The following is an 18050-nucleotide window of genomic DNA, read 5'->3' on the forward strand; positions in this document are numbered from 1 at the left end:
ATGGTGGCTGATCACGTATGAACATTCATTTTTATAAATAGCGCCTAAATTTTACAGGAGCAATTATTTTAATGGTTGCTTTTGCTATTCTCCAATTCAAGGATACGTTTTACTCTCTCAATATACTTTAAGTAGCGAGAACCGATTTTTATTATCTCCTGTGTCAAGTCCTGTATAGTGGCGAACTAAACATCCCCATACTTCAATAAAACTTGGCAAATAGACGTAATTCCACATACTTTTGAGGTCGGTTTTTTTGGTACTCTGTACTGATTTGAAGACGGAGTAAAATGACAGTTCATTGCGCGAAAGTGGTGCCCGCTTGCAAGCAGCTAGCAGTCGATAAACATTCTACCGACTATCAACCTAATATTGGTCACGCTTACGGAATAAATAGCCGAACTTGTTTCCTTCGAATCATCCTCGACCCGTTTTGAATTATAATTTTTTATAAGTTCATACATACATACACTATATTTCGAAGTATGTTTATGAAAAATGCAGGAGACATATTTTAAAATTTTTCATTTTAGTTCATTATTAAAATGTGTATGAATAAAAATTTATCTCGTTACTCGCAGGCCTTCAAATAAGAATAAAGAAGGCAATAACGCAATCGTAATCATTAGACCGTCGTAATATTCACAATTCTATCGATAAAACTATCGACAACAACTATTTAAAATTTTATGAAAACTGGCAACCCTACAAATGTCATTTTCCTCCGTCTTCAAAAAAGACAGATTACACTTATAAAAGTTTTTGAAGTATTAGATTCCACAGGCACGGATTTCAGGTTACACATCATTGTAAAAACTAGGTCATTCAGTGGCTAGCATTCGGTACCCAGTTAGATAATATCTAATGTATCTAAAAATTATATCTATCTATCTTGTTATATTATAACAAGCTTTGTTTGAATATTATTTGCCGATTAAAAGAGAAGATTGGTATAGGACATGCCGTACCATCCAACTCTCGTGAAACTTGCGTTTGGACGTTTGCTTATTCAAACTTCGATGTCCCATGAGACCGCTGTTCAGTTTTCGGGCTGTAAATTTTATTATTATTATCAAGCCAAGACTTTCCATACCCACAGGGTTGTTCCACACCGAGTACACATCCTACCTACCCCTCTCGTACATCTACTACTTGTCCGGGTTGCGAGGCGTGCGTATGCCTAAAACGCGCAGCGTCGCGCTCGCGTTATTGCACGCCCACGTTGTCGCACCAGCAGTCGCTGTCGTCGTCTGTGCTGGCTTCCAGGGGTTGGATCATCGGATTGTAAGAGGGTATGTGCTGAGATTTCTGATCGGTGTCTGTGTGTGGCCACCAACATGGAAGCATGTTGGGTCATAACCTACGAAAACTGCAATTACTTTGTATAACGATTTTTTTTAAACTATCAACATGATGTCAATCATAGAGTTTTCTTAGAGTTGCTTTAAATTAACATAAGCACCTAAGTAACATCTACTAATTTATCCGTGGTGACTCTGTTACCTTTTTCTGGAGGATATTTAGCTGTGGGTCGCTGATTGAATGAATTGTGCCTTCAGACTACAGGGCGAGCTGAATGACATGCTCAGATGGCACTCTAATTACGTGTCAAGCAAACCCAGTTCCCGCCGAGGTACATGTAGTGCTTTTCTCAAACAATGCGAGGAAAAATATAATATGAAATGATGTAATAGGAAAAACATATTTAATGTTAAGAGTGAATATGTCACATTTGTGAAATATATCACAATGACGCCGATTTTCGTGGGCAGTTGGCAATATGACATTTTTTCCTATAGTCTATTTTGGTTCACTGTTACCGTTTAGATTTAAAAGGGTTCCTTCTAGTAGATTGCTTAAAGAAGACCTGTGATGGAAACGACATTCCCCGCCTCCAGTCATCTATACTAGAAAAGAAAGAAACTTGTGAAGCTGTTTACAGTTAAATAATTTCCACTTTTCATTTAAAAGATTGAAAACCTAAATGTAAAATGAAATCAAGATGAAAATTAGGCTGTGTTACTTTATATCAAAGTTGTTAAAACTATCAAAAAAAAAATGTGCGCGGACGGAAATGATGGAATTTAATTTTTTTATTGTTTCTGGTATTTCGCAGTTTGCGTTTGTGCCACTGCAAAACATTTTCATACATACACACTCTGTAACTAACAAACTTTGTGAGTTCTTCTTTTGTAAATAATGCAAATACTTCTGAACGTGTTTGAGAGAAATCTATTTCGTCAGTTTGCCTAAAAAGTTACTTTATAATAAGGTGCAATATGCTCTTATTATTAATATGGTATTCTTAAACAGCTCACTCCATTACAGAGCTCTGATGTCTAGTACAGGCGGTCCGTGCGGCTGGGTCTCTTTGTCTGTGTGCCGGTCTGCTCATGCGCCGGCACTCATTGCCGCCAGCTACGGCGCCGCGCTGCTCGCCGCGCCCCTCGCCATGATCATACTTGTATGTCCGTAGTTACTTACTACTGTCATATTATCGTGGACCTCGGTGACCTAACTGTTTATATTGTGGACGCTGCGTGCGGAGGCCCCGGGTTCGATTCCCGGTAGCAACAATTTGGGAAATGAATTTTTCTAAATTGGTTCTAGTTTGGGTATAGTACAGAGAATATTCCTAGTTGGTGTTGTCTGGCACATATTATATTATTACCAATAGTCGGAAAAAGGTGTTCCACATATAGCTACAAAGAGCGACATACAGTTGTTAAAACCATCAAAATATTAATTAATTACTTTTTCGAATTCCGGATATTCGGAAATGGTAGCATTGTAAAATTAAAGTTGGATTTTAAAGTAATTCTAATGATACCATGTACAAAAATGCAGTACATAAGTAGTAGTAGGTTGCACACCGGTTTTCATGGCGTCGTCATCTCTGAGATCCCGAGTTCAATTCCCGGCCGGGTTAATGTAGAAAACTAACGTTTCTGTATTGTCTCGGGTCTGGGTGTTTGTGGTACCGTCGTTGTTTCCAATTCCCGTAACACAAGTGCTTTAGCTAATTACTTTGGGATCAGAGCAACGTATGTTGCCTCTTTTTTTATTTATTTGTCGGTTGATAATTATATTTGAAATAGTGATTAATCAAGTTTATCTGAAAAGATTTAGTAAAAAGCTTTAATTATAATTTAACATCAAACCTGAAGTTAAAAAAGAGTGAGATAGACAGAGTGTATTATGGAGAATAATATTAAGTAGTTTTGAGCGTTAAGAAGTGAATTATTCTTTCTAGTGTGGCCGCGCCACGGTACCACCATTGGGAGGAATCCTATCTACGCTATTGACAACACTTACACCGTTCATGCTAGGCACTTTAATGCGGACCACAGAGATCGCTATTAACTCTGAAACAACGACAAAGTCGCCAATAGCAAGATCGAGCGATTGCACAACAAAGTCAACAAAACTGTGGAGGGAGTTAACAACAAAGTATCGGGTGTCGACGATAAAGTGGCGGGAGGTAACAACAAAGTGTTGTATGTTGTTGTTGTTGTACTGCGAGTGTTGTGCGCGGCTGCGCGACGCCGCGGGTGTGCTTTATGTCGGTGATGTGTTGGCCACGCTTGCGCTTGGTGAGTTGTTTTTATTTTTTGTTATGTACTTATATGTGGTTAATTTTATTTTGATTTTGCAAAGTCTACAATAGTTTTATTAGTGTGTAAATACTTTATATGGAGCAATGCATGCTTAGGTTAGTCATGGGTTTCTTCTAGCTACTTGAGAAATTCTGCACATTGAAGAAATTCAACTACAAAATTGGAAGTCTTTGATCTGAATTTCTTCCCGCGTCACAAACACGTTTCTTCTTTCTCCAATCTTTAGATTTGTGGAGGTGGTGGACACATGTCTTTTTGTTTTCTTTTTGTTATGATATATAACATAACATAACAGTTGCAGTGCCACTCAGAGTTTTAAATCACAGAGATCAGAGGAACAATACCACAGCGCCCGTCACTCTGAGACATAAGTTGACAACTCCCATGTGCCTGTAATTTCGTCAGCTCCCTACTCTGCAAATCTGGAACGCAGTAATGTTCTCATTACTGCTTGGCGACAGAAATAGGTCAGAAGGCAGTACTTCCCTCGACGAATTCTTTCACAAGGAGCTCTAATTCTACTGAAAATATATTATCTGCTAAGAGATGTGTACCATTCTGACGCATTGCTTCCCTTATTCTGTTACCACATAAGTACCAAAGTTGCAGCCTCTCCAGTTCCAAGAGTTTTGTTTGGAGGAAGTCTCTTATTATATTCGCCCTTACTTTTGTGAAAACCTTTTGTTTATAATAAGAATATAACCAGTTTTTAAGACCATTGGTTGAAAAGAACAGACAAGCTGCGGGTAGCTGCAGACAAACCAATGTCTCGGGTAAAGTTATCTTGGCGTGACTATTGAAGATATGGAACTTGTTGTGGAAGTAGCAGAAGTAGAACTATGGAAGTCCTTGAAGACAAAAGTTTTCGAGCAGTGCGTGATGCCAGCGATGACCTACGGCTCTGAGACGTGGTCTCTTACTAAGGGTCTCATAAAAAAGCTCAAAATCACTCAACGAGGCAAGGAGCGAGCAATGCTCGGTATTTCTCTACGTGATCGAATCCGAAATGAGGAGATCCGTAGAAGAACGAAAGTCGCCGACATAACCCAAAGGATTAGCAAGTTGAAGTGGCAGTGGGCAGGGCACATAGCTCGTAGAACTGACGGCCGTTGGCCGACGACCCCCTACTACGGACGGATGACCTGGTAAGGGCGGGGGGTAACCGATGGACACACGTTGCGTCCGACCGGCGAGTCTGGCAATCTTCGGAGGAGGCCTCTGTTCAGCTGTAGACGTCTTTCGGCTGATATGAGATGATGTCAAATAATTATTTGTATGTAAACTGATTTGAGTGTTTTTGTATTTGTACCAATAAACGTGTGTCTATGGGTCGTATTCTAGAACTCTACTTAATGCTCAAGTCAGGATTGCAATTGAAACACAAGCACTGGAAATACGACCCTAATGGCAGGGACTTGAGTGTGAAATGAAAAGAATGAAAAGAAATCGGTCGACAACCGAGTTATTGTAAGGTTCTGAATCGACCGCCTGAAGACATAGGTTTCATTTTAAATGTATATAGTAATTTCGATTCTACGAGCTTATTAACTAGAATTAGATTCAATTATGTATTTGGTCAGCACAGTTGTGTGCATGGTGTCCGCGAACGCGCTGTCCTGCTTGGCGGCGGCTCGAGGTGCAGGCGGTGCCGGAATGCGCTGGGCCGCCCTTGCGGCTTGCTCCATCCCAAAGTGCTTTGACGCTGGTGAGTAACCAATTTTTTAACAATGCTATTGAAATAAAAAGAAATTACTGTAATTTGTAAAAATCGAAACGAGGGAAAATCTTAAGGTGTTATGTTGGGTGAATACTGTGGATTAGGTAACACATCCCAACATAAAAACGCTTATTACACTAACCGATTTCAAGGACCCTGTGTCAAGGGGAAGGGTAGTCCCCAGTAAGGAAGCGTTTCCACCAGTGGGATTACTTCATTTTCCCAGCTTCGCTTAGCGCAGCTCTGGTGGAAAAGGACTTGCAAGGGATGCGAGCGAGGAATGTGAAACATCTGAAACGAGCCCGCTACTTATCCTAGCAGCTATCAGCTACACATCGTATCACAGCTTCTCTAACGCAACCTCGTACCGCCTTCCTACCTCGCACAGCTTTGATGGAAACCATCACATCGTTTCATAGCTCCGCTATACATCTTCGCACCTCCTAGCTACCTCGTCTCTGGTGGAACCACAGCCTTAGGGCGCCGCTTTTATTAACTTATATAATATTACGCCGAAATTAGGTACGCTAAATTCCTAACTGAATATATGATAAAATTACCTACGTCTCCCTAAGTTACTGTCCCTTGAAATAGTTTCTAATGACTTCTAAAGATTCGTGTTGACATTACTGCATGCCGTCGCATAGTACTATTAGCGTTTATTTGTTTTTGTATTGTGTAACTAACACTTAGACTTAAGCGATTTGCTATTTACTAACAACCCGGTTCCGAAATAATGTTTATTATTATATTGCCATAAACAAATACTATATTTCTACGACTCACCAGTTTTTAGGCGATTTTCATGAATTATAAACTTAAAACTTTCCCGCCTATTTTTTAAATGCTCGCTAAACGGTTATTTTATATAAACCATGGACAATATAACATTTTGGAAGAAGAAAAGTTTTTTCTTTAGCTAGCGGCAAAAACCTTAGGGCGCGTTCCCATTATGTCATAACGTTAGACAACTGTCGCGTCTAGCCTGTTCCCATATCACGACTATCTGTCGCGACTGTGTCGTGGTTGTTTATTTTGTCATTGAACGACTGTCGTGTCTAGCAGTTTCCACTAGATCGTGACGACTATTTATCGGTTCACGACAGAATCGTTTGAAGCTACGATTAGTCGTTATATTTTTATCGTGACGTTTTAGTTATCGTCAGACGACTGTCGTTCTAGTTCTTCCCATTATCACGACAGTCTGTGGTCGTAACGTCGAAAAAGTCTATAACGACAGTTAACTGTGTTTTACTTCCAGTCACGACACTTTAAACTGCGCTTTTATCTGTCGTTACGACATAACGGGAACGTCTTACTAACCCATTAGTGTGAATGGGTAATAAATATATAACGTACACAAATAATGTAAATAAATAACGTACTACCCCTATAGGTTGGGAGTCATCAACCACGTGCACCCCGTCAGGTCTGTCCCGCCTCCCCGCGGTTTTCCTCCCTCCCGCGCAGGCCTTACTCCTTGCAGCAATTTACACTCAAGATGTTTGTGATGAAGATCGTGAAGATGATGATACGATGATGACAGTACAGAGCTTGCCGCAGTGATGAACACGCCAATGTTGTGGAGGAATGTATACGGTTGATTTATTTTGTGTGTAATTGGTTGATCGCAATAGACCAATAACACAAGAGGAATGCTAATCTCCGTACTACAGATTGTCACTCTGAAAAAGGTCAAAATCCCGTCTTATATCCAGATGGCGCTTATCAATAACCTGGAAGTAGTTTATATTACGTAAATGGCCGTGGATATAAATTAATTCCTTTTTAATATGAAATATAAGTGGTCAGTTTTTTCCTTGTAATATTGTTCAAATTTAATAAGCTAAAATTATTTTCTGAAATTTGACAAATATGCATGTCAATAGGTGGCATTGTTTATTGTAAACTAATTTATAAATTAACGCTTTCTACGCCTATATGGGTAGATGGCTCTAATGCTAAAGAAAATAACGGATTTTTTTATAATATCAAGTGACGGGACGAACTAGTCGTGCGCCTGATGGTAAGCTACACGCCTATCCATAACAGTTGCAGTGTCACTCGGAACTTTAAATCGCAAAGATAAGTTGACAAGTCTCATGTGCCTGTAATTTAACAGTGGCAGTAAATAAAAATGGAAGTAAAGCGAGCAGTCCGTTAGTCAGCAGCCCCTGAGGATGCCTCGTGAAGAGACGAAACACGTGTCGGGTATATTTTTGGTGGTGGCTTGTGACTGTAGTTGCGCTTGTGTTATTAATTTTATGCGGAGGGCGGGATAATAAACTGCATGGACAAATATTCAACACAAGCGCAGTTATTTTGCACGATTTAACCTTCACTGGGTTCGCGAAGTAGCAAATTAATTTACTTCCATTTTTATTAACATGGACTTCCGCAAAGTAACGCCTGAATCTATTAATAATCCTTAAGGTGGCAGTACTTCCCTGAACGAAGGAGCTCTAATGCTGCTATAATAGCCGGCAATATTCATAAAAGCTGCAATAAGCGCCATCTAGTCGATTTATTTATTAAAAAGAAATTATTGTAATATTATTAGAAATTAGAGTCGCTTTGCTACAAATTAGTTACAAAAATAGCTATTTTTGTACTAAGTACCCGACTACGCAGTCTTGTATCGCCATTAGCAGTTCTCTTGAGTCCATGCAATGAATTAGAATATATATTATTGATTATCACACTTTTCAGTTTCTAAGTAAATAACGCAATTTTGTATGTTGAATAAGCTCATTCTTTATATACTTTTAAACTTTCGCGTTGCATTGTACTAACATTTGGACATTTATTCCCGTTTCCAAATGTAAGCTCATTCTTTATTTTCTTTTCTCTGCTGTTATTATTTCTTTCTAAAATGGGCATTCCGTAAGGGAGTGAGGACTGATGTAGGATAAAACGCTTCTCCAAATTCACCAATTATCATTTTTTGAAAACGAAAATTCATAATTATAAGAAAATAAAAGAATTTGAGAGAATGTTTCCCATGAGATTGTTAATGTGATATGTGATAAGTTATTGTGTTCTATCCATTGACTTACAAATAAATGAACGACGGGTGTAATACAAAAACCACGAAAAAAATGTCCCAAGTCAACCTATTTAAACGTGACATTTAAAGGAATATGAAAAAGCTAAAACGTTGAATTTAAATTGTAATGTCATCGCAGTACTGTCTAATTTTGCTTGCTTCGCTGTCAGTCGAACAAACGAAGACTAAACCGTGAATGACGCTCTGTATACGATTTTAACGCCCTATAAGTTCGGACACTTTTTAGCGCGGACCCGACGTCCATATAATTGTAAGTCAATGGTTCTATCGTTATTATTTAACTCAATCAAGTATATAACTTTTGACCATTTGTATAGTCCTTCTTTAGAATAATCATTATACCTACTTGTATATTCATACATGTATAATTGAAAACATGCGGGCACAAAAAATTTTAAATTGTAATTAAGAAAAGTTTAGGCACACTCGTCGACGCAACTTTACACTAATGTTTCCATTTTCAACTTTATGCCATAGTTGATAAGACGGTCTAAAGTGTAAAAGTCAAGTTTGTCGGTCGTGATAATCGTGTTGATAGGAATAAGGGTTTTCCTTTGTGTTTAACTCTTAATTTGCGGTTACCGCGGATCCGAGACAGGCCTGTTTCCGGTTCTTATGGACGGCCAATTAACTTCCGCAAGTTAAAAGTTAAAGTCGGATTTACATTTGTCTGAAGTGTTGTGTCGCGTCAGACCTGTACCACTTTCATACATTTAATATGGTTAGATTTATATTAGTCTCGCATTCTGACGTGACGGCTTGTGCTGTGTGTATAAAACCGATAACGTTCTGACGCTTCACGACACGACACGTCAGACAAATGTAAATCCGGCTTAATATTGTGGCGTGTTTACACCGAGTCCACTGTCGCCTTAGCCGAAATCCCAAATTCATAATAAATACGCAACAAAATTTGCAGTTACAACTTTTTAAAGCGTTTTCCATTTCTCCGTACGAGTCGAGGCTGTGGGTCGGATATATTTAATAGGTTTTTAATATTATGTCTTTTCTACACTAGGTTAACTGCCGCTTTCGGCAGACGACTTCGCTTTGCCGAAGGCTGTAGTTGACTCGCCGTTTACACTTCGTACGACAAACAACTAGTGGGCCTGGTGGTGAGCGACACGCTTGTCCATAACAGTTGCAGTGCCATTCAGAACTTTAAATCGCAATGACCCACCCTGAGACATAAGTTGACAAGTCCCATACGCCAGTAACTTCACCTGCAACTCTTCAAAACAGGAACGCAGTAATGCTCACATTATTTCTTGGGGCAGAAATAGATAAGGTGACAGTACTTCTCTGGACGAACTCTTTCACAAGGAGCTCTACTGCTACTAGACTTCTTCGACAAGCAAATTCTGTTGACGTAAGCTACTGAGTATATCCGATTCACACACTCGACGAGTAGTTGTTGCTGCAGTTGACCCGCTGTTTACAGCAAGTCGAATGTCGCTTTAGACAAAATTATTATAAGTACAAGTTTACGCACAGAGATGCAATAAATGGCAAGACGCGGTCGCCGACACGTTGAAACTTGTTTGATCGACAGTTCCTTGCCAAAAGTTGCTTGCCGATACGCCCGACAGGATTACACCTAGCCGACTTCGATAGCGAACTACGATCGACTCAGTGTTAACACTAGCTAGGTTCTCGCCTTCTGCGGGCAAATGAAAGCGACCTGTCGACCTAGTGTAAATGCGCCATTATAATAAGTCAAAAACAACAAAGTGTTGTTGTTATTGGAGTACCAACAACAAAGTGAAACAACAGGTTGTGAACCAGTTGGAACGATGTGATTTATTGTTTATTATTAATCATTCTTGTTGTAGCTAGTGAATATATTAATAAAATTGAAGTAGTTATTAGAAGATGTGGAAGATATACCGTGAGGTTCTCATCCAGGAATGCATAACTCTAAGGTTGATGTAAACAGTTGTAGTAGTCTAATAAAGTGTTACAAAAAGTCCTATGAAGTGTTCAGAGTATCACCAGTTGTTAGATTGTTAATTTTGGTTCAAACTCCTGGAGATATAGAGTCGATTTTTGATTGCATCAATTTAATCAATTTTTCACGTACTACTTAATGGCACGTCACCTTTTAAACAACTCTTACGTTGTACTTTTTGTGAGTTGTATAATTTTCACGGTGTCGCCATCTATGACGTCCCGGGTTCGATCGTCAGTCGGGTCAATGTAAAAAAACGGATTTTTCTATATTGTCTCGGGTCTGGAATCAAAGCAATGTATTTGATGTTGTATAATATTTATTTATTATTAACGTATTCATTTTTATGTCATTATCTCAAGATTATCATTTGGAAATTCTCAAAGTTCCAAGTTAGTTCTGTACTTTCAATTTCTGAGTGTTCAGCAATTGCTCCAACTGCCTCTGTGGCCGAACGGTTACCATGCTGGTCTGCCACGAAGAGGTCTCGGGTTCGATAACCGGGCCGGGAGAAATATTTCTAAGGCCTACATTTATTTCTGTCGCGAGTTTGGGTGTAATTTGTGGCTGTCTACGTGTGTATTCATGGCACCTGCGATACAGGGTTTCTAGTGCGGGGTTAGTGTTATTATTGTTATTAACTCCAAAACATAACTCTTAAGTCTTTAAAAGACACTTGAAAGTGTTCTAAATAAAAATATTTTTTTTTAACTTTTTTATGTTATTTTCTGTATTTGAGGAGTCGGTGGCCCAACGTCTTGCATTGTAGTCGTTGGATCTTTGTCCGGGCCCCACCTAAGGTAGGAATATTTTAGAAATTGAACTTTTCTAAATAAATAAAATAGGCTTTATATGACATACAAAATACATACATTACAAACATTAAACAAAAAGAAAAATAAAAAGCAAATAAAAATAAAAAAGCATGTCAAAAGTATCCACGACTCAGCGTCAGAGGACTATGGAAATTAGTCCTCGCTGATAATATGCAATGGTTCGTCATGGAATAGAACACCACAATCAAAATATAAATATTCTTATTATAACTGTTTTATTAAAAAAAAAATCGACTTCAAAGCTTGCCAATTTTTATTGAAATCGGTTAAAGGAAAGTGCGCGAAACCGTATTCATCCCCTAATTTGCCACCCTTAGAGAGGTATTTTCTTCAAATTTAAATGGGGTCAACTTTCCAACAAAATAAGAATGATCAAAGTCGGTTCACAAATAATAATCGCGTAACATTAAAAAAAATAGATTTAAAAACTTTTTTATAATATCAAGTTACGGGACGAACATGTCGTGCGCCTGATGATAAGTGACACGCCTGTCCATAACATCAGAGTTTTAAATCGCATGTGCCTGTAATTTCACCAGCACTCTTCAAAACTGGAACGCAGTAATTGTGACATTACTGCTTGGCGGCAGAAATAGGTAAGCTGGCAGTACTTCCCTAGATGAACTCTTTCACAAGGAGCCCTATTGCTACTTAAGCTTTTTTGAAGTCGGTTAAAAATTAATTGGTTCTGGTCTGTATGTTCGGGGTGACCCAGAATTACCACAGAGATCAGGTGGGTGGTTGATTTATTTTTGTAGTGTTTTGTATTGGACAGTTTGTAACACTTCGTAGGTAGTATTTATTTCCTTAAGAGACCAGTGTTTAGAAATTCGAAGAGGCCTTTCATTGTAGTCACAATTTGAGCTCAATCATTAGGAGATATGGTCCAAGTTTGTTAGATTAGATTATATAGATGTAGATAGATTGATTAGATAGAATTTGAAATCAGCTCTACGTATGTACAAAATATATAAAATTATAAACAGGGCGTTACACGGCTATGTCCATCGAGTATGTAACCAGAAATAGAGAAGAAATATCATTTAATTTGTTTGAAAATTATTCTGCCAAATCATTACGGTGACATCTGCGCTTCGATTGGCCAGCCCGAATTCAACCACTTGAGCTTTGCTATAATGGACTAAAATTGCAAAATACATATTTAATTACTGATGAAATGTGATTCCGATTGTTTTGCTATTTTTCCACACCACCGAATGGAATAGCCCCCCATAGTTAGAGATATTATCTTTATTACAATAAATACAGAATATTTTTGGAATATACGGAGACGTACACACAGGTCAGTTGTTGACGCTGTACTATTTCAGTTTTCGAATTTGTGATTTCAGCGCAAACGAGAGTTGACGTTTCAAAGTGACATAAGGCCCATTTGCCTGATGAGTTGCCAGGGATGGATGGCCCTTATTTCGTCTCTATTTCTGGTTTATGAACCAGGAATCGAACCCGCCATATGTGAAAAATAAAACAGCTGTAATTTTTTAATCATAAAGGATTGTTTTCTTTTATACAACATAGTCTTAAATAAAAGGAAGACCATTAAATTTAACATATATTTTGAAATTTCGTTCAGGAAAATGAACCTGTAAAATATTTAGTTTACAGGAACCGATATTGGGACATTTCTGTACACACAGGAGTTACAAAGTAAATATTATTTTAGATATTCACCATGAAAAGATAAATAAATCAACAGGAAGTAAAGTTATCAAACAATTGAGAATTTCTTTATCACAGAATGGGTCATATTTTGAGCATGTGTTAACTTAAATTGATTTTAAATTGCAGTTTTGAATTAAATGTTGAATTTCATGGTTTATTTAAGATGCTATGTTATTTAGAGCAATCGTTATGATTGAGGTTTTCGATCAGTACAGTGAAATTACAGCGTGTCTCTCTTTTCACTTTTGGCGGGTTCGATTACCGGTTCAGACAGGCGATTATTTAAAAAATCTTTGAATGCAGTTCTTTGAAAGCAAAATTATCTATCTACGGCATTGACTTACAAATAAATGGACGACGGGTCTAATACAAAAACCACGAAAAAAATGTTCCAAGTCAACCTATTTAAACGTAATGACATGTACAGAAATATGAAAAAGCTAAAACGTTTAATTTAAATTGTAATGTCATCGCAGTACTGTCTCATTTTGCTTGCTTCGCTGTCAGTCGAACAAACGAAGACTAGAGCGTGAATGACGCTCTGTATACGATTTTAACGCCCTATAAGTTCGGACACTTTTTAGCGCGGACCCGAAGTCTATATAATTGTAAGTCAATGATCTACGGTATTTAATATTCCATTCCCTTCGTGCAGCATATGTGAATTGGCAGTTCATAAAATATAAGACGCACGTGCGTCCTAGTTTTAAATTTAATTACATATGTGACTGAACAAACTGCAAATAAAATGATTATTTAACCAGCATGTTCCGTCATTTCGCTCTTTGATCACGAAAGTGTTGAATCAATCACTTTTGAAAAAATATATAGTATAATCTCAGTACAGAGTACTAAAAAAACCGACCTCAAAAGTACGCGGAATTCCATCTATTTGCCAAGTTTTATTGAAATATCCCCTTGTTCGCCACTATACAGGACTTGACACAGGAGATAATGAAAATCGGATCTCACTACTCAAAGTATATTGAGAGAGAAAAACGCCTTGAATTAGAGAATAGCAAACTCAACCATTAAAATACTTGCTCCTTACAACAAATTTTAGGCGCTACGTATACAAAAAGGAATCTTCATGCGTGAACAGCCATTCTTAAAGGTTGATGATTTTCTTCAAAATTAAATGGGACCACTATGAAGGTACCCTCATTCCAACAAAAAAAGAATCATGAAAATCGGTGCACAAAAACCGGAGTTATCGCGTAACATACATCCTCCTTTTTTGAAGTCGGAGAATAAAACCTCGAAAACGTACCTAGAAATATCAGCACGATAAGAAGAACACAAGGATGTATAACGGATCAATAAGAGCAGAAACAATAAAAATTTTTTTTTGTTTATTTGTGGTTTACATTTCTAATTACGAATTCGAGACGTAGAAATGAAACAGAGCATCACGCTTTATAGCTAGTATTATTAACAAATGAATAGTGGATGGTAGACAGTATTTACAATTTCTAAATCTGAATACTCGGCCTTGATATTATAAAAAAGACGATTAATGATACCTACGCCGAAACACGTAAGTACTTAGGCGTAGTTTAAATTGCTGCGGAATATAATAGAACAGAATTTTTGTAATCATAGCATACAAACTAGATACCAGCCAACCATATCTATGTACACACGCAGTGTTTCACTGATATGCGGTGAAGATGCTGCACATCATTTAATTGGTTGTCAAACAATCAAGATGGCGGACGCAGATGCGGTCCTCTATGAAAATTAATTTACATCTGTGTGTTGCTCACTTTTCGCTATTTGACCAATTGTGTGAACATAAATTTAAAGTTTTCAATTATTCACATTGATTCGTAAGTAATGTTGTGTTTTAAATTTGTATTGAATTGATATTCAATTATTTTTTGTGAAATTACTCCACTAGTTTTGACTAGTTTGTTATAATTATACAAAAAATAATTGAATCTCAAGTCAATACAAGTTTAAATACAGTTAATAGCTACATCTTTAGTCAGGGCTGATAGCTGTAACGTTAGCTGACTGGGTGACGAAATACTTTCATAGATTTGTCATATATGGCGCTACGGTTAAAAAGTCGTTGAAAAACCAAATACAAAGATCCGACAAACAAGTACATTGAAAAATTCGTGAGGTACGCTGGTTCGTTCCGTGGCTTAGTTGGCATAGCGTCTGGCTCGGTATGCTTGAAGACGTCGGTTCGAATCCAGCAGGATCCAAGGATTTTTTTCTTAGTTTTCGATCTTCATGTTAATGTAACTGCCTCAATGGCCGAACGGTTACCATGCCGGACTGCCACGTAGAGATCCAAGGTTCGATTCTTGGGCCGAGAGAAATATTTGTATGGCTTAATTTCATTGTAACTGTTCAGCTCCGCCCTAGGGAAACCCTGTGTCATGGGTGCCATGGACACACATAGACAACCACAAATTATACCCAAACTCACGAGATAAATAAATGTAGGCCATTGAAATGTTTCTCTCGGCCCGGGAATTGATCTGGGACCTCAGCGTGGCAGATCAGCATGGTAACTAAACACTCGCCTGAGAGAGAGGAGACCCGTGCCCAGCAGTGGGACTTTTATAATGTCAAGTGACGGGACGAATAAGTCGTGCGACTGATGTAAGCTGTTCATAAGTGCCTATCGGAGGTTTAAAACGCAAAGTTCTGAGACATAAGTTGACAAGTCCCATGTGCCTGTAATTTCACCAGCACCCTTAGGGCCCAGTCACCACGCCTTCATGTACATTAATGGCGAATCTGAATTCTATTTAATAAGCAACAACATTTAAATTCCTCTGAATAATACAACCGCGCGGTCGCCACGTAGATCAAATTCAAGCCAGACTCGCCCGCGTGCCCGGGACGCTCATTTAAGTTAAAGCGTAAAAGCTAAACAAATAGAGCGTGTTTTGCCATGACAGTTACTCCTAACCTTCAAAACCGGAACATGGCAATGCTGACGTTGCTGCTTGGCGGCAGTAATAGATAAGGTGACAGTACTTCCCTGGACAAACTCTTTCACATGAGCTCTACTGCTACCTAAATCAAACCCTAGGTGCAAACCGCTGAGCTATGGAGGTCATAAAAAAATACAAACCATACGCAACAACAGAAACGTGCAGGAAGATGAGTGCGACTCGTAATGGTATGACGTACCGACGTCTTCACAGACGCTTTGCAGAATGGACATGTCGTAGGGGTGGTAGTTGGGCCCAAAGGAGGCACAATCTGGAACAATAGAAACCATTTTAGGGTTATTCTAAGGCTGCTAGAGTCGATACCACCTCAGTCAATACTACCTATGCATCTAGGTTACTTAAGTTAACTGTAAATTAACAAATCGTCAATTTATTGCATTTATTCCAAGGAAGTGGACGAACTCTATCACAAGGAGTTCTACTGATTCTAAAAGGGGTTGATGATGATGACCATTTTTTTGTTCCGTTAAATGTGCCGGTAAGTGTATTTGTACGATATTTTTTTCGAGACGCGAACGACACAGACAATGTTTAAAAAACTAATCGAGAGCTAATCTAGACTTTAAAATTAGACGCCATTGGTTCGCGGAGGGAGGCGTACGTGCCTAATTCTACGCGTTGTTTTTTTCGTTTCATAGTTTTTCTTATAACCTATATTATTTTCTGTTACTCACAAGTACATAGTAAGTATTTATTGATATTTTTTATGAAATAACTCTGCTACTTTTCTTATGATTACGAATGCAAAAAAAACAAAGTAAAAATACGTAGTAAGTATTTGAAATTTATTTGTGATTAAAAACTTTGAAGCCGTCGTAGCCTTGACCTTCCCGTCTCTCCAGCAGAGGCCTTGGATTTGAATCCGTACTCGCATTTCTGAAGTGCGAAATTAAATTTGAAATTTGTTATGAGCTTTTCGATGAAGGAAAAAATCGTGATAGAACCTGCACGTCGTAGGAGGTTCACAATCCTCGGAAAAAGTGTGATGTCATAACTAACGTATAATCGACATTATTATTATCAAATCAAATTTAGACTCTCGCTTCTCCCAAGGCCTAAAAGATTAATTTGATTATTATTATTTTCTTCTTTCTCAGCCTTCTTTTTTTGGCTGGTTTGAACTAAATTTACGAAATCATTAAATACAGCATGTCTATGTGGAGGGTGGTGATGGGTAAGAGTCTACTTCGTCCTCTTTCATCTACAAGAACCTTCTGGCTACTATTGAGTTCATCATTCACGAGGCAACTCATTTGTACCACTCGCTTGGTTGGTTTATCACAACACCTCGTGTCATAAAAATGTCCCACCTCACATCTCGCCTCTTGTCATAGCCTCATGGCACAGCCTCACGCATGTCACACTGCTTCGAATTCAACAAACGCAATGATGATTAGTTTTGCACTGCCCGCTTTTTATCTGATTTTACATCATATGATCATCCTACCATACAGCAGGCTAAAGTACTATGAAATTAGCATTTATTTATACTATATCATAACACTTAAGTTATTCAATTGATTGATACCATCAAGTTATGAAAATGTGCTTAATATTCTGCGTGTTAAGTAATTGCCGTAGGTGCAAACATTCTTACAACTACCTCACCTCATTTGAAGTAGGACATTGTTCCGTCTAATTTTTTTCAAATGAGATACTTCCTCAAACTCAATTTAATGTCCTACCCGACACTAATTCTGGCTATGCGACAAGTATTAAGGATGGCTGCCTTCTGTAACAAGTGGTATATGTTTGGTAGTAGATTCAGGGACTCCAATGACTGGTGTAGCTGTTTGGGAATGACGCCTGTGGTTGAAATAACTATTGATACCATTGACCTTGGTAGGTCAATGATTGGTACTAACATTACGTTCTTTAAATGCCGTACTCTGGTTATTTTCTCTTTTAATTCATAGTATTTAGAGAGTTTTCTGATATTGTAGACTGTAAAAGTTGGAGAAAAACGAGATTTAAAATGATTGGACAACAGCGAAAAAAATAATCTTAGGTAAAAAAATTGATGACTCCATTGTTTTCGTTCAGTATTTTCAACTTTTGACAGGTGTCAACTGTCAAATGTGGAAATGTATTTTTTTTTTTAATATTTTTTTCAAGATGGAAATATTTCCATGACCCAACACTAGTTTCACAAGGTATATTAAGTAGAATATTAAAAATAACAAGTATTTGTTTTCAAATATGGTATA

General features: G+C 38.0%; 1 protein-coding gene across 2 annotated transcripts; it reads left to right on the forward strand.

Moving 5' to 3' along the window:
* The first annotated feature begins 1015 nt into the window (after positions 1–1015).
* Positions 1016–7901, forward strand: LOC113225725. Of its 2 annotated transcripts, none has more exons than XM_026458126.1 (5): positions 1016–1292; positions 2329–2464; positions 3254–3593; positions 5203–5322; positions 6731–7901. In XM_026458126.1, exons 1-5 carry the CDS (start codon positions 1027–1029, stop codon positions 6898–6900), a joined length of 1032 nt encoding a protein of 343 aa, XP_026313911.1. In that variant the 5' UTR covers positions 1016–1026; the 3' UTR covers positions 6901–7901. The 2 variants fall into 2 exon arrangements, with proteins under 2 accessions (XP_026313911.1, XP_026313912.1); XM_026458127.1 differs by having other exon boundaries at positions 3254–3481.
* The last annotated feature ends 10149 nt before the right edge of the window (positions 7902–18050 follow it).

The sequence above is a fragment of the Hyposmocoma kahamanoa genome, unplaced genomic scaffold (assembly GCF_003589595.1).
Source record: "Hyposmocoma kahamanoa isolate Upper Pololo Valley unplaced genomic scaffold, ASM358959v1 170, whole genome shotgun sequence".
Classification (NCBI taxonomy): Eukaryota; Metazoa; Arthropoda; class Insecta; order Lepidoptera; family Cosmopterigidae; genus Hyposmocoma; species Hyposmocoma kahamanoa.